This window comes from Desmodus rotundus, chromosome 5 (genome assembly GCF_022682495.2).
Source record: "Desmodus rotundus isolate HL8 chromosome 5, HLdesRot8A.1, whole genome shotgun sequence".
NCBI classification, from domain to species: domain Eukaryota; kingdom Metazoa; phylum Chordata; class Mammalia; order Chiroptera; family Phyllostomidae; genus Desmodus; species Desmodus rotundus.
The window spans coordinates 151,932,556-151,955,791 of NC_071391.1; the positions used below are offsets into that span (position 1 = coordinate 151,932,556).

At 42.4% G+C, this 23,236-nt stretch overlaps 1 protein-coding gene across 1 annotated transcript in view; it reads left to right on the plus strand.

Moving 5' to 3' along the window:
* RBKS (ribokinase) overlaps positions 1-23,236 on the plus strand; it is an 82,794-nt gene that overhangs the window by 25,797 nt on the left and 33,761 nt on the right. The window contains exons 3-6 of the mRNA XM_024552603.4: positions 5,394-5,457; positions 6,388-6,450; positions 9,148-9,312; positions 17,083-17,174. Coding sequence (XP_024408371.1) covers positions 5,394-5,457; positions 6,388-6,450; positions 9,148-9,312; positions 17,083-17,174 — 384 coding nt within the window. The remainder of the gene's footprint in view (positions 1-5,393; positions 5,458-6,387; positions 6,451-9,147; positions 9,313-17,082; positions 17,175-23,236) is intronic.

The following is a 23,236-nucleotide window of genomic DNA, read 5'->3' on the forward strand; positions in this document are numbered from 1 at the left end:
TAGGTCATCGTTCTGGACTGTGGAAGCCGCTGACTGGCTCTCCCTCAACGCAAAGAGAGCCTTCCCCATGGCGAGGGTGAAGGAAGCACTTCAGGACCCTTAGCTGGAGGGAACCAAGCCCTTTTGTTTCCCACGATCCTCATTCATACCCCTCTACAGCTGCACTGTCCAGTACAGTACCCACCAGCTACATGTGGCTATTTAGATTTAAGCGTAATTAAAATTAAATTAAAAATTGAGGTCCTCAATCACACTGCTGCATTTTAAGTGGCACAGCAGAAATACAGAACATGTCATCATTGCAGAAAGTTCCACTCAACAGGACAACTCTACAATACTCAGGGTAGAGCTGAGCCTGGGACTCCCTAAGAGCATCGGGGGTTCTGTGAGTCACCTGAGTTCAAGTGTGAGTAGTTGTCTGCAGTTGCTGACATCTCAGAGTCTTTCCCCTGGAACGGGCACACACAGGCTACCTCAGACTGCGCCGTTTTCCCTGAATCTTTCTGCCCAGAAGTACCTACTTCACTGCTGCTGCTAAACCAGCCCTGGAGTGCCTTCAAGAGGGCTGTTAGAGGCAAAACCTCAGGCAAAACCTTCCTGCAGCCCCAACTAGCGCAGTATGGGTGCCTGTAGTCGTGTCCTTTTACGAATGATAAATAGGCCCAAGGAAGATGAACAGACAGGGAACTAAGATGATCGAATACTCAGAAAACGCCTTTAGTGCAGAAGGCTTAAGAGTGGATAAATGCATGCTAAGCCAGAGTCTCCAGTAAGCTTTTAGGAAGACTAGAGTTAAGGAAGTTTGTTTAGGCAAATATAAGATGGTATTCAATTCAACCCTTAATTAGTTAGTATCCATTAGGAACGCTGTAGGAGTTCTGAAAATAAAAAGATTAACAAGGGGTCAATAGGAAAGGTAGGCCTTAAGGTGATGCTTGAAAAAAGGTGAGGTTCAATTAAGTGGAGGAGAGAGGAAAGGATTTCCAAGTTCTCATAAGTAAAGGCAAGGAGATAGATGTGACTGTATGGTACTCGTATAGCGTTGTAACACAGTCGAATGGTAATGTCAAGTTAACAGTGCCGCCACTGACCACTCTGAAAAGCATAGACCCAACTAATGTTGCCAAATAAGAGTTTCAGAAGGGTAGAGGCAAAAGAAGCAAGGGGATCAAGATTGGGCCACGTCAGAGTGAGACTAGAGTCAGCAAGCACAGCCAAAGTCATCTTTCAGGCTTCACAACACCTCGAGCCCCACGTAGGACCCTGATGGGCTCCTCGCCCCCAGCAGCTTCTGCAGGTCACACTTCTCCAGGCGCCCACTTAGTTGACTTTCCAACCTCGTACCAGACAGGACTGCGCTCTCCCTCTTCATTTCATCCACACAGACAAACCTTCACAGACACTCCCCCTGCTTTAATCCTGCAACCACTGGTCCTCAAGGGAGGACACACGTAATCATGTGGGGAACGTGCCCCGGTCCCACCTGCAGAGGTTCGGATTGAATCGGTCTGGGGTATAACCTGGGCCTCAGGGTGTTCACGAGCTCCTTGGGAGACACTGAGGAGCAGCTGAGGTTGGGAACCATTGGCCGCCTGTCTGCCAGAGAGAACTCACATCAGTCCCACCCTACAGCCTGGCTCAGATGGAACAGTTTGCTGCAAAATATAGCACAGAATTTTAATTAGCTTGATAATAGCAGAACTGAAATTAGATCCCAGGTTTCTTCACTCCCATATGCAGCATTTTGCCTCATGGCCACGATACTTAAAGTTTCCACATCAACTTGATAGTCGGAGTCTGGTCAGGAAGACAGGGAAGCCTCCGAACACACCTGTGAGGTTCCTTTATAACAGTCCTTAGTAGTCAGGACTTTCATTCACTGTGATTTTCAAGACACTTGCACTCACTCTCAATGGCAAGCTATGAATGACACTGAATGACAAGCTGTGAATGACAAGCTGTGAAAGCAAAAGTGTGGGTTCTGCTCCTCTGATTTCTGGTTATCAATTTCCAATTATTGGGGAAGAGGCTTAAATTTGAGCCAGAAGTAAGCAAAGGGGATTGGAAGGTGTTCACTTCTCGCACCATTTTAAAACATAAATCCAGAAGAATAAAGGAATGTGTGAGGGGTGTTGAGGGGGTAAGTCGGGGAGATGGCATTCTTTTAGTGTCGCCTTGCACACGTGTCATCTGTGTGACTCTGTAATGCATGAAGAAAAGGGGGATCCTTTTAAGTAGGACTCAGACCTCCACTGCTTTCTGTCCACACTCGGATATGTGATTTAGATCTACTTAAAGCTTAACTATTACTACCAAGGCAGAGATGCCCTCCCACTTGGCTATACTATTCTGAAAGTAACGGGATACATATTACATTGAAAAGCATTAATTTCACCAAAGCACTAAAGAGATGTTATGTTTTTGCTACAATAATACCATTAATAAATACAGTCTCATTTTAAAAATAATTTAATGTGCCCATATGCTTGCTTCCATGATCAAATGCTCTTCTGTTTGAAAACAGGAAGCAACAGGAAGGACTGAAGCATAGGGAGAACCAGACGGGCACGAAAGTAGTTCATTAGGTTGAACCCAAGCAGCAGGAGCCCGGCCCTTTCCCCCGGGAGAAACAGCCTGATGGTGATGGTGGTGATGGCAGCACCTTACTTAACCTTTTACAGCTTTAAACGTATTTTCATGCATATTGTTTTATTTCATCTGCACGGCTCCCTTGCTGTGACTTTCCAGATCAGGACACTGAGGCCTAGAGAGAATTTAAGTGGCTTCCCAGAAATCACACAGCTAGTGGGAAGGGGCCTCCATGACACAAATGAAATACTGTCTTCTCGTTCTTAGGCTTTTCATCCTTCCTGCACTTTGTAATGTACACTACAATGTAGATGATGTAAAGGTAATGGAGCTCAGGTGGTTTTCTCTTAATCCTCAGCAGTGTTGTAACTTTCCCATTATTTTTTAGTTACCAAATTTTTATTTTTGACAAGGGAACATCAAAGATGGCAAAAACAAGGTATTTTGACTCACGTCTCACATAGAGTTTAGAAGGCCAGTCAACAGACTTGCCAGGAAATCACTGTTAGAATAAACCTGGAACCCGAACCGTCACCAGGGGATATGCCAGTCAGATGATGCTCTGAGCAGGAAAAGGACAGGCAGCTCCTGCAGCCTCTGAAATACAACTCAGCAGCCTGCAAAATGCCGTTGCCCGAGCACGAAATCCCGCCCCAGTTATGCCTTGGATGCTCACGCTATTCCACCTGCTATGTCTCATTTCCCTCCAATGTTATCAGTTTCTTGAGGGCAAAGCTGCATGTTTTTAGGTTTCCTCCTCCCCTCCAACAATTCTTCCTAACCCCTGCACTTCTTAATGTTCAGTTCATTACCACCGTTTATCAACTGCCCTTGATATTCACCTATATGAAACCAATAGGAAAGGGAAGAGAAGTTTCTTTGCTCTAATTTGTGTCACACCCCACATGCCTAGGGATGGCCTTTGCCTAATCCCCAGAACATTCTTTTAGTGATACTTTCCTAACTATGTAACACCCTGATTACCCATGGGAGAGAGTTAAATAATGTCAAAAAAAAGTGAAAGAACAAACAACTCGTTTCTGCTATGAATCTTTGACCTAAGAAAAAGGATGCTTTGGCACTTACCTGCTGGGTAAATGAATGGCCAGCCTTCCATGAGGGAAATCTTTGGCAGGTGACCTCCTGCCACCAGGAACTCTCCTTACAGGCACACTTTGTAGTGGACATACTTCATTACAAAGACAGAGATTCTGCTAGGAAGAAGTTACTATATATTGTTTGAGATTATTGCCTCATCGTCATTTGGGCCAGAAAAGGAGCACAGGCAAGAGTGTTCTTCCAGGAAGAAGGTATCGGAAGTGGCATTTAAATCAGGGGTCAGCAAATATGACCCGTGGAGCAAATCTTGCCCACTACATATTTTTGTAAATAAAGTTTTATTGGAACACAGCCACATCCATTTGTTGACATATTTTCTTTGGATGCTTTCACACTACAATGGCAGGGGTGAATTGTTACAAAAGAGATAATATGGCCCACAAAGTCTACAATATTACCTATTTGGTCCTTTACCAAAAAAAAAATGCCCAACCCTTGATCTAGACAGTCCAAAAGCTCACCAGCAAATTTTATGGCCACTCACTGAGGATCTTGACCCAAGTAAATGTCTAGGTTTCTGCTATATCCAGAGAGGAACGGCACTGTGTGGAAGAGCAGAACACACCAGGAGCAGCCGAGAGCTGGGTGGACACAGCCCATTGATGGAGCACTCAGTGCAGGACAGAAAAGTGGGCGTGCGGGAGTGGTTCCCGCTGAGCGGCATTCTGGCAGAGGCGAAACAACAGAGACAGTGAAAAGATCAGTAGCTGCCAGGGGCTAGGGAGCAGACAGTGAGGAGTAGGCAGAGCACAGAGGATTTTAGGACAGTGAAACCATTCTGTATGACAAATAATCGCAAATACACACCTGTACATTTGTCAAAACCCACAGAATGTACACCATCTGCATGAACCCTAATGTGAACTATGGAGTTTGGGGAGTGTGTGTGATGTGTCAACGTAGGTTCATTGATTTTAACAACTCTGCCTCCTTAATCATGTTGCCTTTGAATGGAAGAGGAATGCATGTTTAAAGGAAAAACTGAAGTCTCATGACCAGAATGCATGCAAGGGTGCAAAAACAACAGAATTCCACTCTACCAGGTTAACTAGGGCTGTTTTAAGTTGATTTGAAAGAAAGAGAGAAGAAAAAATATCAATTTCGTGTTCCATTTATACATTCATTGGTTGACTCTTGTATGTGCCCTGACTGGATACTGAACCTGCCACCTTGGTGCATCCGGAGGAGGCTCTAACCAACTGAGCACCCATCCAGGGCCAGCGGGAGGGTTTTATATTCCCTCCTTTTTGTGCTGCTCCATGTCAGGGTCAGGGGAAGAGACAAGAAGATCCTAAAACACCAGGCAAGGCATTACAAAGAGGCCGTCATTTATAGTGAAGTACGAACAACTGAGACTCTGCCTAAGTACTGAGGACTGCAGATGGTGGGCAGCTCTGTCTCGTACGAATCTTCACGTGAACAGATCAAAGTGAGAGTGAACCTATAGAACTGGTGCGAGTCATTAAATGCTTCACAATTTAAGCAGGATATAAGTAGAACATTAGTATATAACAAGTCTTTGGGCTGAAATCAAGTCTTTCAACTTACATTAAGAAGATTAATTAGTTAGTGTTTATAAAGTACTGTGCAGATATGCCCTTTCCAAATGCTAAGTATTCTATAAACTACATTGTAGCATTTTCCTAAATGTAAAAGATCTAACATTCATCATTTCTTTGGTACAGGTTGGCAAAGATTCTTTTGGCAACAATTATATAGAAAACTTAAAACAGAACGATATTTCTACAGGTAAAGTTTAATCTCTTTTAAAGTTGGTTTTTATAACTTACTTCTGTGATCTGATCACAAGAAGAGTTGAATATCAAATAGAATTATTAGAGCCTCCCCTGCTGACCAGGGAATTTTTACACACAGCTTTGTGTAGTTGTGCTTAAAGAGCCTGTGGTTGATTCTTTCGTGTACACTCCTCCAGACGGGAATAAAGCAATAGGAGGTTACAAACCTTCGTCTCACGGAAATGTTTCAGAAGCAGGTAACAAGAGAAAATAGGTGCTACATTCACAAAAGATATCTTAGGAAAAGCCAGTGAGTATCATAGCTGGAAATTATTTTAGGAACCATTGAGGCTGATACTGTTATTTCCCCGAAAAAGAAAACCAAAGGCCAGAGAGGTTCTGCGATTGTCCAAGAGCTCACAGCTAGTTGGAGCCACAGCCGAGACTAGAAGGCGGCCTTTGGCTCCAGCTCAAGGCTCTCGCTGCTGCCAAAGGCCACCTGATCCGCGTCACCATGTAGATGCCAGGCCCTAATTCTTGATGAGATGCGGAGCTTACGAGAAGGAAGAAAAACAAACACGTTGATTTTATAGGTTTGACCTTTCATCTTTCATCTCAGTCATTTTTCTCACTGGAGAAATATGGTAGTGTAGAAAAATGTATATGTGTACAACCATGAATAAGAGGGAGGAATTGGAAGCGGGGGTGGTTTGCTAGGTTGTCACTCATGTAGAGAAAAGGCACAACTAAGTGTGAAGACTTCTATTTTCCTCGTTGTATAGGTGATGAGTATAAATTAGCACTAATTACTTATTTATTTTTTATCATTCCAGATGGTTAAAGGTTAAAAAAGTTTTCTAAGGATTAGTGATGCATTGAAATTGTTAAAATAAATTATCCATGCCAGGCTGTGTATATGTGATTTTAATTTCTTTTCTTTTAGAATTTGCGTATCAGACTGAAGATGCCGCTACAGGAACTGCTTCCATAATTGTTAATAAAGAAGGTATGTGTTTTGCATATGGAAGTGTCATTTGATAAAACAATTCATTTCCAGAACCAGAGCAGAAGCATCAATTTGTATCCTGATCTTACAGATCTCTTGCCATACCCCCCGGGCCTAAAGCATGGTCTTCCCAAACTAAATGTGAATGTCCCCTTCATTTACACATCCCAGGTTGATCACTCAAATATCAAAGTGTGCGTCCAATACATGCGAAGCATCATAGTTGCCTCACAATAACGTTTATATCCTGTAAAGTGCGTTACCCTTCACATGAACTCAGAACTGATATCTGTCTCTAACAGCAGCTTACACCTCGCACTTCAGTTACACCAGGGAAGTAAATGTAAATAGAAGGTGCAAAAGAAAGTTGATGAATCATATTTATAGAATATGTACTGAGCAAATGGCAGCAACTAATTACTTCTAACTTATCGTTAGTGTTCAATTCTGTCTGCTCTTTAACCAGCAATCAAATCTCAAAAGTCTGTGTGTACAGCTACGTCTGTCACCAGGCCTTGCAATAATAGTCAAACATTTGTCTTTGAAAAGAGTAACTTCCCTTTACCCTCACATCAAGTTTTCATAATTTCTGCCAGCTATTTTAAGTATAAATCAGCTCTGTAAGATTTTTTAAATCAGAATTAATATTCAGAAGGGCCAGGCATTTGGTGGGGCACCCAGAACACTGAGCCTAGTGCATTACGGGCCATCAGGGTGCATTGCGTTACATTAGGGTCTGTCACAACATGCCCTCAATGTATAATGCAGCTTCACAAGGTCACTCCTCACAGGACACATGAGCCTGTTACCATGAGTGATCCCCAACCTGCAATAATAAAAAGAAAAAATCGTGTTCCACTTAAAGACAGTAGGTTAAAGTTCTTATTCTAACAATAATCTATGTTCATTACTTTAAGCTACCTCACAGCTCATTCTCTGCCTTAAACCTTTTTTGTGTTCTAATGATATCTTCGTGTTCTGTTTCTTCCTTATCTGTGAACAAAATACTGCATTTTCATGCAAAGATATAATTTAAAACTGTGTATTGAGTGCCTGGTGTGGTAGATATGTCTGGTTTATAGTGTATGGCAATGCCCTCGAGAGTACAGGTTGTAGCAGAAGAGCTAATCCAAATGCCCAGAGGTGACAGTCAGCTCCTTTAAATGAGTAGCACAGTAAAGTAAGGAGGTCAGTTCTGACAAGTTTAGTTGAGGCATGAGTGAGCTAGCCACATGGCAGTGTCCAGCGTACAGCTGTGTCTTGGGTTTGTTTCTCATCAGCCAAGGCCAGGCCAGAAATGTAGACTCAGGGGTCAGCAACACAGAAGCAGCAGCTGACTCCAGCAGAGAGAGTGAGGTCACCGAAGGAGAAAAGGAAGGAGGTATGCTGTCTTTCAGCATGTGAGTACTTTGAATTTTTCCAGTGCCAAGATTGGGTTGATGCCGAACCATCCCCGCTCCGTTAAGTCCTCCTTGTGGCCAACAAACACATCTGTGGGAAGGTGATAGGCTCGCACGTGTTCTGTGTTCGGAGGTAATTTTAGGTCACGCCTATACAAGAGCAACACGAGCAGCCTGCGGCACAAAGATGCTGCTGCAATTTGTCCCCCTCAGTCAGTGCTGTCTAGTAGAAACATAATGCAAGCCACGTACACAGTTTTAAATTTCCCATTAGCCACATTCAAAAAGGTAAACAGAAGCAGGTAAAATTCATCTTAATATATTCCCTTAACCCAGTATATCCAAAATATTATCCTTTCAACATGCAATCAAAAAAGTCCTTAAAAATGAATGAGGTAGTTTACCTTCTCTTTGTACTCAGCCCTGGAACTCTCCCGTGTATGTACAATTAAAGCACAGCTCGTTTCGGCCTGGCACATCCAGGTGCTCCGTGGGCGCACGTGGCTCGTGCTCATGACTGTCGTATTGGACAGCACAGCTCTTGAGAGTTCACCTGGCAGGTAAAATGTACCACCACACCTCCCACGTTCCGGTGGGATTATAGAGAATGAGTCCAAGTGATGGGTATACAGGGTGGGGCAAAAGGAATTTTGCAGTTTTTTGGATGGAAAATACAATAATTTGTAAATAATAATACAAGTGGATACTCTCAACCAAGCTTCTGCTTGGTCTGGTGCCATCGAGACCACATGTCCTTCTCTCTACCTTAAGTTACCGAGGGCAGTTTTCCATCTGCTGCATGTTATAAAATGTGTTTGGATTTACAAAATCACGTTACAGAACACACTAGGGTACACCTTGCACTGACTGCGTACTACAGAGGATTAGTTTTAATGTTAGGCAAGTTTATTCCTGTTTATACTTATCATTGTGACATCTGTCATTTAGGATTAAGAACCTTTACCACATACGTTGTACCAGCCATTTCCCATAAAAGAAAATTTGAAAGTATGTTATATATCCTTTCTCAGCTAACATTCTTTGTATATCAAAATATTGGGGAAATCATTTTTAGATTTTATTCAAAATAATTAGAATAATAATTAGAATAATCTTACAGAGATACTGTAAAAGAAGCTGCCTTAGGAATAGGAAGTTTAACCTAAATGGCCTGGAAATGTTAAGATTAATACAACACATTTCATGTCATGACTTTGCAAGAGTGACTGTAACACTGCAGAGTGTCACGGCTTGGCTTTGCTTGGTTTCAATATAAATACGTAGAAATCCTTTATAGGCCAGAATATCATCGTGATCGTGGCTGGAGCAAACCTACTTTTGAATTCCGAAGACCTGAGAGCAGCAGCCGGCGCCATCAGCAGAGCCAGGGTGCTGATCTGCCAGCTGGAAGTAACTCCAGCAACGTCTCTGGAAGCCCTGGCGATGGCCCGCAGCAGGGGAGGTAGTGATTTTACGTACTCGTCATTCTTCTGTCAGAGCTTTTATCTCTGTCTTAGAGTTCACCTTTTAAGCCAAGCAATACTTTTCTGTAGCAAAATATTCTTCTTCCATCTGTCTTCTAATTCCTATAATGTTAGAAAACCTTATGAATAGGGTAAAAATAACGTGAGCAGCAGTTCTGATATCCCACATTGTAAATCTTCTATCTAGCTAGCAGGAATAATACAGTAGTAACTAGAATCTCTGAAGCAGCCCATTGTCCACGCTACACTCCAGGCAGTACAACGATTCCCATTCCGAGAAGCAGAGCTGAGCTGCATGCCAGGTATAATCACTGTCCAGGTACATACTGATAAACAGCTCTATAAATGAAAGATTAGTTCTCTCTTCTGTTATAAAACTTTGCTTTCTTTTCTATAAACAACAAAAGATTATTTGTATGTAATATTCTCTATGTAGTCAAGATCCTTTAAGCAGCTCTTCTGTGTTGTTTGGCCTTTGATTTTGGAAATTTTTTAGCATGCAAAAGCAGGCAGAATTGCAAACCGAAACCCATCACCAGCTTCAACATTATCAACCTTTGGCCAATCTTGCTTCATCTGTTCTCCTACCCAGGCCCCCCCCTCACCCCCAGCAAATGACAGACTTTGAAAAATCCAGAGTTTCTTTCTGCCTGTTGCTTTTTCCTTATGTACCAGTGGAGAGAGCATCTTGGGAATTAGAAGCCCATTTCTGAGCCTGGTTAGCTTTGTGGTCTTTGCAGAACTACCTGACTTTTCTGAGCCTCGCCCATTAAATGCATACACTCCACTACAGAATTGTTCTAAGAATGGAATAAAATAAAATACGATGCCAAGCTAGTGTAGTAAGTTTCAGTAAATTCCAATTTTCTTCTCTCTTTAAATTAAAATTTGGATAATATCCTGATCAGCACCATCTGGCCAAAAAAAAGAATCAAAATCAAAACTAGCCACTCTAAGACAATGGCTTTTTCTTGTAATAGTTCTGTGATTTATATTAAGAAGAACATAGAGAGAGAACCACATTGCTTTTCCAGATAAAACTTTCTCATCAAGATACAATAAAAAAAGAACTCTGTGTGTGGGGGGGCGGGGGGTCATATAAGTGATTTCTCCTAAAGTGTGTAGTGTCCTACATAGCAATAAATGGGAAAGAACTTACTGATATGATCTTGTGGAGAGTTTTTAAATGTATGTCCTGATTTAACAAATTTTCCTCATGGCAAAACAAGATGCTGTGACAAATTCTCACTGACATTTAATGTGTTTCTAACGGACTCAAAGCCGTCGGAAAGAATTCTAACCTAAACCCATTTGGTTACATTTTCTCCGAGGAGCGTCGCAGACAGAGGCGGTAAGTAAGCCCTCTCTGCGCCGCATCCGTCTCTCCGCTGATGTGAGCACACGTGCCGCTTCATCAGGCTCCTGTCTTTCCCTGTTTAGATCAGAGCCTATTCTCACGTAACTTCTCTTTTTTTCCTGCTACCCCTCCTTCTCAGAGATCACTGCTTCCTCTGTCCTAGTCTAGTTACCTGTTCCCTACCCAGCTTGTGGAGGAGAGAAAGGTACAGCAACCACAGCTGAGGATCCAAACTTTCACAGGTGAGGCTAGAGTTACCCAGATGGTCAGGCAGCCTGACCCTGGGCTGTCATTTGGGCGGGGTCCAGAAATGCTTCCTCCATCACCTGCCAGGCAGTTCCTCCAGTTGAGGAGCTAGAGGACCAGGGACCCCAGATGGGGGTTAGATGATGGTGGGCCAAAGACCGCTTAGCCTCCTTCACATTTCTATGAAGAGCTAGCATGCCTAAGTATTAATTCTTCAGTATCTTATACAATCAAACTGGAAGTAGTAATACCTTGCATTTGTATGTACTTTACAGCTTATAAACACTTTCATGTATATTTGATCCTCCAAAAAACCATATGGCAAAGATATGACAGGTGTTATGGTCAAACCTGAGTTCTCAAACAACTTGGTTCTCGGCCAGGTTGCTCACAGAAAAAAAGTCTCAGCTGTTGAACAAAACTTCAGTGCTTGACCCAACAACCTTTTCATGCTGATACTTGTATTTCTAACAGGAAAAAAACGGTTCAATTTTCGAACAAATCACTTCTCAATCACCTTCCAGAATGAATTAAGTTTGAGAACCGAGGAACCGCTGTATTCCCCCAGACTGAAAACTGAGACTTGGAGAGGTTCAGTAATTGGCTCGACCAAGGTCATACTTTTAGTCAGTGTGGAAACCAGGACTTCAGGCTCCAAGACTCAAGTTCTGTGTCCTAGACCACACTTTAAATAAAGAAACTTGAAAATCCCTGTGATTTCTAGTAACTGAGCCTTTATGAAGACTCTCTCTCAAAAAGTAAAATCCGTGAACTGTAACATTGTCCAATATGTAGCCTAAGCTTTGAGTGTCTTGCTGCTCAAGTCACAGAGAAGGGACCCTAGAGTGTTTTCAGCTATACGTCCCCCAACCACACCGTTAAATACACACACACAAGTGCACACACAAACACACATATACCCATGCTCCTCTGTCCAGAACTCAGCTGGCCCCCGTTGGGTGGTGAGCAGCCAAACGCAGCTGAATTCTGTACTGAGAGCGGGGCCATGAGGGTGAATGTAGTGCATCTTCATTCTTACATGAGACCAGTACACTGGACAGAGCACTGGTTTGGGAGTCATGGAGCATGGCTTTGAGTTCAGAATCAATCACTTAGCAAATGGGGGGCATCAGGCAAGTCAGTCGGTTCCGTGTTCTAGGAAATGAGAATTGGACTCAGAGCTCTCACTGTTGTTTACTGTGACGATGTGTGACTGGACTGATCGCAGGGCAGAGCAGGCAAAGCTTCCAGATCGGTTGCGAGCCACTGAACGTCCCTCCCATTGCCCCACGATGCTGCATATATGCTAATCACGTTACTCCATTACAAGAAAGATGGTGAAATCATCATCCTCATCACCATCTGTGGGGTTCTTACCACAGCTCCCTTATCTGTACTACTTAATGGAGTTTGAATTAAACACACTGTATAACTAGCTCATATATCAGTCATTAAAATACACAGGGAGAAAACCCATCCATCTTCGTATATACTGTTTCAGGATTCTCTTGCTGTCTTTACCAAAACGAAATCAGTAATTTTAAAGAGACAGCACCGGCAACATCAAAAAGGAATTGTCAGCCCTCTATAGAGTCCCCCATCCTTTCCAGGTCGCGTGCTGCGAGGGAGCCCCACAGCAGAGCTGGTGCTGCAGCTGCTTGTGATGAAATTATGCGTGTTGGTTCTGGTCTTTATATTCATTTCAAAGCAAATGAAACATTACAGGAACAATTATAAATAATTGAGATTTGTAAAATTGCCAAGATTAAATTCTAGGTAGGACACAGAATATCTTTTAATGCCACTTCAGGCCTTTTCCATTCGCCAAACAAAACTTCTTGGCTGGCTACCTGGACTTTCACAATAACACTGTCTAGCAGGTAACCCAAACTTTGAGTGTTTTTTTCTGATAAAGTCACAGAAGAGAACCCGTAGAGTGGGAGGCGGCCAAGCCAGCCTTGTGCGCACGCCAGCCTCTCCGTAGTTGCTCTGCTTAGGGATTTCTTCCCTGTTTCTCTGAGCTAGTTCCTGGGGCCTTCTTAACTGTGCAGCCGCTGCCTTCCACAGTCAGAGCTCTTCCACATTCAGAGCTTCTGCCTTGTGTTGCTGTCTTTGCACCTCTACAACTGCCCCCCTAGGCCCAACAGTTCCTCACCGAGGTTACTGTGCCAGCCATTGACATGCTGTCGGGAAAACCAGGATTTCAGTCCATCTTACATTGTCATAAGCAGTAATTACTCTTGGGTGCTGTCAATCACCTCTGCAGCCCCAAGGCTCTCCATTGTACATCCTGTGCTCTCTCTTCTGCATGGTTCCAGGATAGCCTCCTCTTTTTCCATCATGTCTATTAACAATTTGCATTCTTCTTTGATTGACTGCATCTACTATACTAATTCTTCGTGTTTTTTTCATCATGGTGAAGTATTTATTCTTATTTATGGTAGCATAAGCCAAAGAGAGATCTTTCGTTAAGGCATTTTCACTTTTTCCCTAAATTTAGTTACTAATCAGACCCTAAGCATATATGGCCAGTTACTACTGGTAAGAATGCTTTCCCCCAGTAAAATACAAGCAAGATTCGATTGATTTTTATGCAATACTTATGGTCAAATTAAATTGTAGAATTCCTAACTTCAGCAATCATTGCTTAAAAACCAATGTAATTGTGTTTTTTTTTAAAGAGTTTATTTATTTCTTTTTAGAGAGAGGGGAAGGAGAGGGAGAGAAACATCAATGTGTGGTTGCCTCTTGCATGCCCCCTGCTGGGGACCTGACCTGCAACCCAAGCATGTGCCCTGAATAGGAATCAACCCGTGACCCTTTGGTTCGCAGGCCCATGCTCAATCCACTGAGCTACACCAGCCAGGGCAGTCTTTTTTTAAGTTTGTTTTTATTGTGGAAAACTAAGTACATACAGATGTATAGAGAATATACATCTCTCTTATCTACTGTCATTTAGCTTCAACAATTATCAACACATGACCTGTCTTGCTTCATCTATACCCTAACTCTCTACCCCCCACTGCAGCCTTGGACTGTTTTGAAGCAAAACAGACATGATATCATTTCATTCACAGTATACTTATTTTTGATGTAAATATGTTTTGAGAACAATGTCTTTGCATGGTGTATAGCAAGTAATCTGGCGAGATTTTTTTTCCCACTAGCCTTTTGTAATTAATCACTTACTAGTTTAATGAGTAACCTCTCAAGACTTTTTTTCTCTTCTATGTAAGTGTATGAATATAAATACATGTATATTGGGTTGGCCAAAAAGTCTATATGGTTTTTTCTGTAAAATAAAAGACACATTTTTCATTTTCACCAATAGCTTTATTGATTTGGATATTTTGAGTATGTCAGCTGTCTCCGGTGTGGGAGAATGGTGATCATTCTCAATGTCTTGATTTGATCGCTATCGACTTCAGCTGGTCTCCCCGACTGAGGAGCATCATCCAGCAAGAAATCTCCCGCACAAAACTTTGCAAACCACTTTTGACATGTTCAATCAGTCACAGCACCTTCTCCATACACTGCACAAATCTTTTTTTGAGTTTCAGTTGCGTTTTTACCTTTCTTGAAATAATACAGCATAATATGCCAAAAATGTTACGTATTTTCTTCCATCTTCAATATTAATATGACTACACAAAAATTCCCCAATTCTGATAATTTTTTAAATGCACACTGATATGACAGGTGTCACAATACAATCTAACAAAACTGTTTCGAATGAAGTTTAAAGACAACTAAGCACTACTAGAGCCATCGTATGGAAAAAAAGGTTTTGGCCAACCCAATAGTTATGTTTTATTTGTTTTGTTAAAAAAAAAAGGGGGGGGGTATCATACTCTATAGATTTTATTACAGAACTGCCTTCCTCATTTATAAATAAACTGTAGAAATCCTTCTGTGACAAGTCAGAGATCTGCTTCATTCGTTTCCATAGCAGCCGAGTGCTCCATTGGGTGTGTGTCACCACTTCTTTAACCAATCCGCTCTGCTTGATGCATGGCTTTCCTTTTGTTCTTGGTTTTGGTTTTTGGTTTTGGTTTTTGTTACAAACAGAGCTGAATGAACAGCACTGTACCACATCTCTGGATGCCTGTGTATTTCTGTAGAAGAGGTTCAAAAAAGACGTTGCTGGGTCAGGGACCTCCTGAGACAGAATGGAACTTCATAAGAATGGCCCTGCCCTGTTGCTCCGTACCAGTAGCTTGCTCTAACCTGTGCCCAAATGCTGCGCAGTGCGAACTTGAGGGTTATGTAGGCGAGCACTGGTGCCTCAATTTAATGCTCCTTAAGGAAAATAGCCAACAGTATATTTGTTCTGAAAACCTAAAAAGTAAATGGGTGTGTTAAAGTGCTGGGCCTAACTGACATCTCTAAGACCTTGCAAAAAGCAGGAAAGCCCATGAGAGAGATCATTGCCAGGCTACAAACTCCAACAGACAGCAGGAGAGATGGGTGGACAGGTGGGGGTGTTGGGCTCGGTGTAAAGGACAATATAATAACGGTAATAATCCCTTACATTTGTACAACACTTTATGGGTTACACGGGGCTTTTACATCCATTTCTAACTTAAGCTACACAATAACCCCGTACAGAAATATGAGCAGCCGAAAATAGACCATAGACTTTCCATGGGTGGACATTCTGGACTCCAAAATGATGAAAATGTGGGAACAGCATCATCCTGTAAACCACTGACCAGATCCACTGACTGAACCAAAATGTAGAGATCAAAGCAGAAGCAGAGGTTGTGGACAGTGTCCTTTAGCCACACGCTGGTAAGCGTCTCCCCAAGAACGTGGAATGGATCGGAGCCAGGGGAGCTGCGGAAGGGGCACTTGGAGAACTTGTCAACGTTCACATCCCCCGACCTTACCCCAAGAGATGCTGATTCAGTGGGTTTGAGGTGGACCCCGAAGTCATGCATTTTTTAAGCTCTCCTAGCGAAGCTGATGTGCAGCCGAGTTTGGGAACCACTGTTCTAGAAGAGGCTCTGAGGATTTTACTCTATGGGTCTATGGTAAATTGGGGTTACTAAGCCCATACGTCAGTGGACCTGGGTAGAGGAAAAGAATACCAACCAGTCTAGCTGCGTACACTGATATATAAGTATGTGTTTTGACAAGGGGGAACTTCCTTTGAATATAATTTCTAAAGACTTTCAAAAAATACTTACAAAGCCTCACATTATATTATGAATATAATATTTTATATTCATAAAATATTATGAATTGGGATTGGGGGCTTGTGTTGCTGTGAATGGGGTCTTGGCCTAGAGAGGCAACTATTTTAGAGATGGCCAGACCCTGGACTTGAAGCTGAAGGATCCCTGGTAGGGATCCAGGTTACCCAAGTCCCGCTGATGACCATAGACTGTGACCTCAGCTCTGAGGCTCACTTTCCTCCTCTGAAAGAGGTAATGGCTGTGCCAGTCTCCTGCGTCCCGTTTCTGCTCTCCCCACCCGTCCTCGCCCGCAGTCTCCTAGCCTGAACTAGCTCTCAGCCTCTGATTGAATTTCTCCTCCTTTCTGTCTTTCCTTTATGTTCTTAGATTGCTTACAGAGCCAAGACTGTAAGCATTTATGTGAGTGTGTATGTTTGCATGAGTAATCCTGCTACATTTAGGAGACATACGTAGGGGTTCAAAATATACATATGTATGTGCGTGAACTTCCTATTGACTAGTCTTACCAGGAAAATTTTGAGCTTTATTGTTTCTTTTCTAGCATCTCTTTTTTTCTTTCCTGGAAAATGGACTTATGAACTAGCCTGCTGAGCACTTAAAGTAACCCACAAAAATGTTCACCAGCCTGAACGTTCACATTCATACATGTCCTTTCATGCCACAGCATGTAAAATCTTCTTTAATCCTCTTGTTGCCGTTTGCCATAACTTTGTGATCACCTCGGTTGTAAATACTGATGCTTACCCTTGAAGCTGAAATGTTGTAGAGTGAAGAGTAGAGCACATGGAAATACGGGCTTCCATCATGGAGACTGAGATTTCGTATCGCTAAGCTGATTTTTAATCTAATGGGAAAAATGGTTGTACTTGGGGATTTCCCTTACTGAATATGTAAATGCACCACATTAAACACAGTGAGCACTGAACCCCTCTTCCATTCCTTTGTAGTGAAAACATTGTTCAACCCAGCCCCTGCCACTGCTGACCTGGACCCCCAGTTCTACGCCCTCTCAGACGTGTTCTGCTGCAACGAAAGTGAGGTAAGGGGAGACGGTCTTGCTCATTCCGTGAGAAACCAGAGACTGTCACGCAAGTGGGTAAAGCAAAGAAGCAGGACTAACCACATCAATTGGATTGCATGCAAATTTGGGGGCCCCGTGAAAACAGACTTTTCAGTTGCGGGGGGGTGGGAGGTAGGAGAAAGGAAATCAGTGAGTCCTAGGAGGAAAAAGGATTCCCTGAGCCATCCCCACAATCTGGCACCTAGCAAACCTCAGCTAATTTTAGTGCCCTCCCTGCCCTCGCAGCATTGGTGTTTTGCTTTCCTTTTTAATCAGTCCGCACCCTGTGGGTCTAGGGTAAAATATCCTGTGGACTGATTAGTATTAGAGTTGCCAGATTTAGCAAATAAAAATACAGGACAGCCAGTTAAATGTGAATTTCAAATAAGCCACAAGTAATACACTAAATGTACTTATACTAGAAAATGATCTGTTGTTTATCTGAAATTTGAATTTAACTAGGTGCCCTGTATTTGATCTAGCAACCCGTTAACGTATCACCCCTGGTGCATTTGCTGCATTCCACTGTGAAGTTTCTGTGACGACACTGGTGGGCAGACGTAGCTTTTACGTCGATGCCGTGGGAAGACCATGGGGGCCACTCCACTGGGGAGGTGCCCTCTAAGTACAGCTCAGGGTCATAATTTACAGATCTGCAATAAATATCTATCAGTGTATTCGTATTATGCCATTCATCCTGAAGTATTTTAGGAAGATGATCTTAATATTTCTCCCTTTTATAGATAGATAATTTTAGACCAGAGCTCTCTACCAACCTTGGGAGTCAGGACATATTATACAATGTAACATGCAGAGAGACAAAGTTAATAATTAATGAACTACACGGTCACTTTCCATTTGTTTTGAAGGCTGAATGACAATTTCTAGGATTTCTTGACCTGCCTTTTTGTTAATTTCATCTCTTAGAACATAAAGTAAACAAGCAAGAAGACTGCCACAGGGAACTAATTTTAACCACAACATACTAGGCAATATTTTTGAGCAACCACCATGGCCAGGCTTTGTACTAGGAAAAAGGAATTGTGGGAGACAGGGACCATTGCACAATTAGGGGTTAGATTACCATCAACTGCCAAACGGCCTTAGGTTTCCCTGCTGGATACTTACAGAGCAGGGTACTTGTTCTTCAAACACTAACCACAGCTTAAATTACTTGCCTGATACTTGTCTTCTCCATTAAATTACCAGTCCTGTGAGGACAGGTATGCCTGCCTTATTCGCTCTTCTATCCCCAATGTCTATCCCTATGTGTATAGTTATCTATTGCTACATAATACAGTAAATTACCCAACTTTTAGTGGTTTACAACAATAGTAATTATTTGCTATCCCTCACGGACTCTGTGCATCAGGAACTGGCACAGGGCACAGCATGGCTTGTCTCCCCTCCATAATGTGTGGGGCCTGGAAGACTCAAAGGCTGAGAGCCGGAATTGTCCGAAGGCTCCTTCCTTCACACGCTTGCTCTCTGATGCTGGCTGTGGGCCAGAACACTCACACAAGGCCTCTTTGTGGCCCGGGCTTCCTCACAATATGGAAGCTGGGTTTCAAGACCCAATATCCAGAGAGAGGAGGGGGATCTAGGCAGAACACATGTTGGCTTTTATGGCCTAGCTTTGGAAGTCACACAGCATCTCTTCTGACCCATTCTGTCCATTAAGACAGGAAAGTCCACCCTGGTCCCCACCTCTCAACTGAATTTTGTCATTGTCACTGTGTGAAAAAGATCATGTGTGTTAAATACATTGACACAGTTAACTTTATAAATTACTGTCTCTTATACTGTGCCTGGCTCATAGTTGGCACCTAGTAAATGCTCATAGAATGAATGAATGAACACATGAACAAACTCTGGTCTTTAAGGAAATTGATCTGAAAAATGTAATGGAAAGAAAACTTTGCAAGCTTAACATTCTTATGGGTGACTTTAAGTCAGAATAATAAAGTAAATTCATGCTCTAAGATACTCCCTCTGCTCTACATACAAACCACTGATATATAAATATAAAAAGAAATAAGGAAAAGATACTCACAAGCTCAGAACAACTCCACAGATTGGAAATGGAACAGCCCTGGTATGCTTGCTCCAGTCCTAGAAGCAGGTCTTGTGGCAGGGAGTTTTCCTCCTATGAACTGTGGGCACTGAACATGTGCCACTCATGGGAGCCTGGAGCAGTACCCACTGCCAGAAACCAGAGATGCTGAGCGCAGGCTCCTCTGCTAACAAAAATGGTGCAGGAAGCTGCTACTCCTGCTGCCAAGACTACAATCTATATACAACTCCGAACCTGTGAGATAGGAGGACAGAGATACTACCTCTGATCAGGAAAGAAACCAGGCCAACTGCCAGTATACCACCCAGCTCTGGTTTAGAGATCCGTGGAGGCCTGACGGATGCCCCTGGGAACCCTATACGGCAGGGACGCCATGTGGGAGCTGAAGTGTGAAGCCTCTCCAACTCACTGAGCAAAGTGAGCCTGAAAGTGAAGAGACATAGTTGGCAAATTTTCCAACAGAAACAACAATCTAAAGATGAATTTGCACAAAATGAAATTTAAATAAAAAAGCAATGCAAAAAAGTCTTTAAAAAATAGGATTACGAATGTCATTCATTTTAAAAGGAGAATTGTGAAAGAAAAACACAATCAAAGCAATAACATGTGAATATAAAAACCAATCAGTTAGAAGCCTTGAAAATGAAAAACAGTAAAAAAACTGTAAAGCACTCATGAGAAATGTGAACACTAGACTGAAATGAAGAATTAGTGAATTGGAAGAAAACCTGGGTCAGCTCTCACCTAGAAGCGGGAAACTCAATGCACCTAGAAAGAGGCACAGAGGAAAATATTTTCAAATATTAAAAAGGAATTTAGAGAGGTAAAAGATGATTTGTGAGGCTCCAACACACATCTAATTGGAGTGAAAGAAGAGAATGGAGGGAACTGAAGAGAAGCCATACTAGAGGGCAAACTGCAAGGTGTTTTCTAGAATTGAAAAAACACCCGAGTCCCTAGATCAAAAGTGTATTAAAAATACCACATGAGATAAACAGACGTGACTTTCTACTACCTTATACTTAGTGGAATTGCATAAAATTAAAGGTAAAGAGCAAAAATATTTTTTAACAGCCAGAGGAAAAAAAGACATTACATATAAATGATAAGAATATCTAAAACTTCACTACTTGTAAAAGGGAAAAAAGGAAAACCAAGTGTCCATGAAAAAGAGAACAGATTTTGTTTCAAAACAATGTATTTGCAATATGGAATACTGTGTGGATTAAGGTGGGAGGAGATAAAGCTACATATATCAACACAATTTAAATAACATTAAGGAAAAACACATTGCTAAATACCAGTAATATATGTGGAAGATATCATTTACCGTCTTTAAATAAAAATATCTGAAGTGAATAAAGTAAAATGTAAAGGTTTGTTGAAGGTGGATGGTGGGTACAAGGGTGTTTGTTGCATTATTGTTTATGTTCAAGGTATTTTGTCAAAGAATAGTTTTTTTAAAAGGTTTTCAGAAATCACAAGTCAGTGTTTCTCCAAACAGACCGACTCAACAGACATAACTGATCCCAGTAAGAAAAATCAATGAAAAACTTATAAAAACAAAAAAAAGAAAGTGACCTCAAGCATAACCACTCACTCAGGCTGAAAGGGTCTTGAAAAAAGATGGGAACTTCCAGTCAAGATGGCAGCACAGGTGGACTTGAATCGCCTCTTTACACAACCACCTCAAAATTACAACTAAAATATAAAACAACCATCACTCAGAACCATCAGAATCTAGTTGAATGGAAGCCCGACAACTATGGAATTAAAGAAACCACATCCATCCAGACTGGCAGGAGGGGTGCAGACGTGGAATGAGCTGGCCCATCGCCCATGAGTGGTGGATAAAAATTCAGGAGGGATGATATCTCGGGAGTGAGGGGTCCCAGCCCCACACCAGGCCCCCAGCCCAGGGTTCCAGTGCCAGGAAGATAAGTCCCCACAACTTCTGTTTGCATAAAACAGTGAGAATTGAGTTGTTGGAAGAAAATTCTAGAGCCCCAAGCAGTTCCTCTTAAATAACCCACACAAAGACTCAATCCTTCAAAGCTTGAGCGCTGGGTGGCTGCTTGAAAGGCACCATTGTTACACAGGGAGAAACTGAAGTATCTGGCATTAAGGTGAGCAGAGGCCAGTGTCCCTTTTCTAAACCCTCCAGCCACAGAGCCCACAAGCTGGTGCTGTATCTGAGACTCCATCAACCTGACCAACACTATTTGACCCTCCTGGAAGATCCCCAGAGACTCCGCCCAACGTAGGGGCCCACCCAAGCTGCTTTTCCATATGAATGATCTGGTCTTGGTCCATGCTTTACAACTCCCCAAATCCCATCCGACAAGCAACAGCTGGCCTCAGGGAGCCCCAGGGCTGGCACTAGCAGCAGCCAGCCTAGATTCACAGCTTGGCTTCACCTGGGAATCTCCAAGCCCAGCACAACTAGCAGCCATCTCAGATTGCTCTATAGTTCAGGCAGGGTGGCCCCAGGCAAAACACAGGTGGGAGCTGACCTTGGCTTGTACCACCTGGGAAACCCCAGGGCCAGCACACCCAGTGGACAGCTACAGATCACATCAGGCACTATCACCCTGCCCCTGCACAGCTGATCCTGGGTGGTGGTTGCTGGTAAGTGGTCACAGCCAATCCTTGCAGTTGACTGGCCTGGGTAAATCCCTCCCACTGATCTGCTAACAGCAACCAAGGCTCAACTATATGAAGAGGGTGTACTAAACCCACATGAGGGTTCCAAGTACCCATCTTGGGTGATAGGGGAGGCTGTACCACTAAACCATACAGGATATCTACTACATTAGGCCACAGTACCAAGACACAGAGTCAAGGCTGCTCTAGCTAATACACAGAAACAAACACAGGGAGGCTGCCAAAATGAGGAGACAAGGAAACATGGCCCACATGAAAGAACAGACCAAAACTCCAGAAAAAGAGATAAACAAAATGGAGATAAGCAATCTATCAGATGCAGAGTTCAAAACACTGGTTATAAGGATGCTCAAGGAACTTAGTGAGGACCTCAGCAGCATGAAAAGGTCCAGTCAGTAACGAAGGATACACTAGTGAAATAAAGAACAATTTACAGGGAAACAACAGTAGAGTGGATAAAGCCAAGAATCAAATCAATGATATGGAACCTAAGGAAGCAAAAAACAACCCATCAGAACCATAAGAAGAATAAAGAATCCAAAAAAAACAAGGCTAGTGCAAGCAGCCTCTGGGACAACTTAAAGCATTCCAACATTTGCATCTTAGGGGTACCAACAGGGTAAGAGAAAGAACAAGAAATTGGAAATTGATTTGAAAAAATAATGAAAGAAAACTTACTTAATTTGGTGAAGGAAATAGACATGCAAGTCCAGGAAGTACAGAGTCCCAATGCAAAGATGCCCATTCCAAGACACATCATAATTAAAATGCCAATGGTTAAAGATAAAGAATCTTAAAAGCAGCAAAAGAAAAGCAGTTAGTTACCTAGCGGGGAGTTTCCATAAGACTGTCAGCTGATTTCTCAAGAGAGACTTTGCAGGCTAGAAGGGATTGGCAAGAAATATTGAAAGCTATGAAATGCAGGGACCTACAGCTAAGATTGCTCTCCCAAGCAAAGCTATCATTTAGAATCGAAGGGCAGATAAAGGTCTTCTCAGGCAAGAAAAAACCTAAAGGAGCTCATCATCTCCAAACCATTGTTATATGAAATGTTAAAGGGACTTATTTAATAAAAAGAAGAAGAGCAAAACTATGAACATTAAAGTAGCAAAAAATACAAACCTATCAACAATTGAATCTAAAAATCAAGATAAGCAAGCAAGAACAGAGATAGAATCATGGATAGAGAGCTTTTTTTTTTTAGATTTTATTTATTTATTTTTAGAGAGAGGGGAAGGGAGGGAGAGAAATATCAATGGTGGTTGCCTCTCATGTGCCATCTACTGGGGACCTGGCCTGCAAT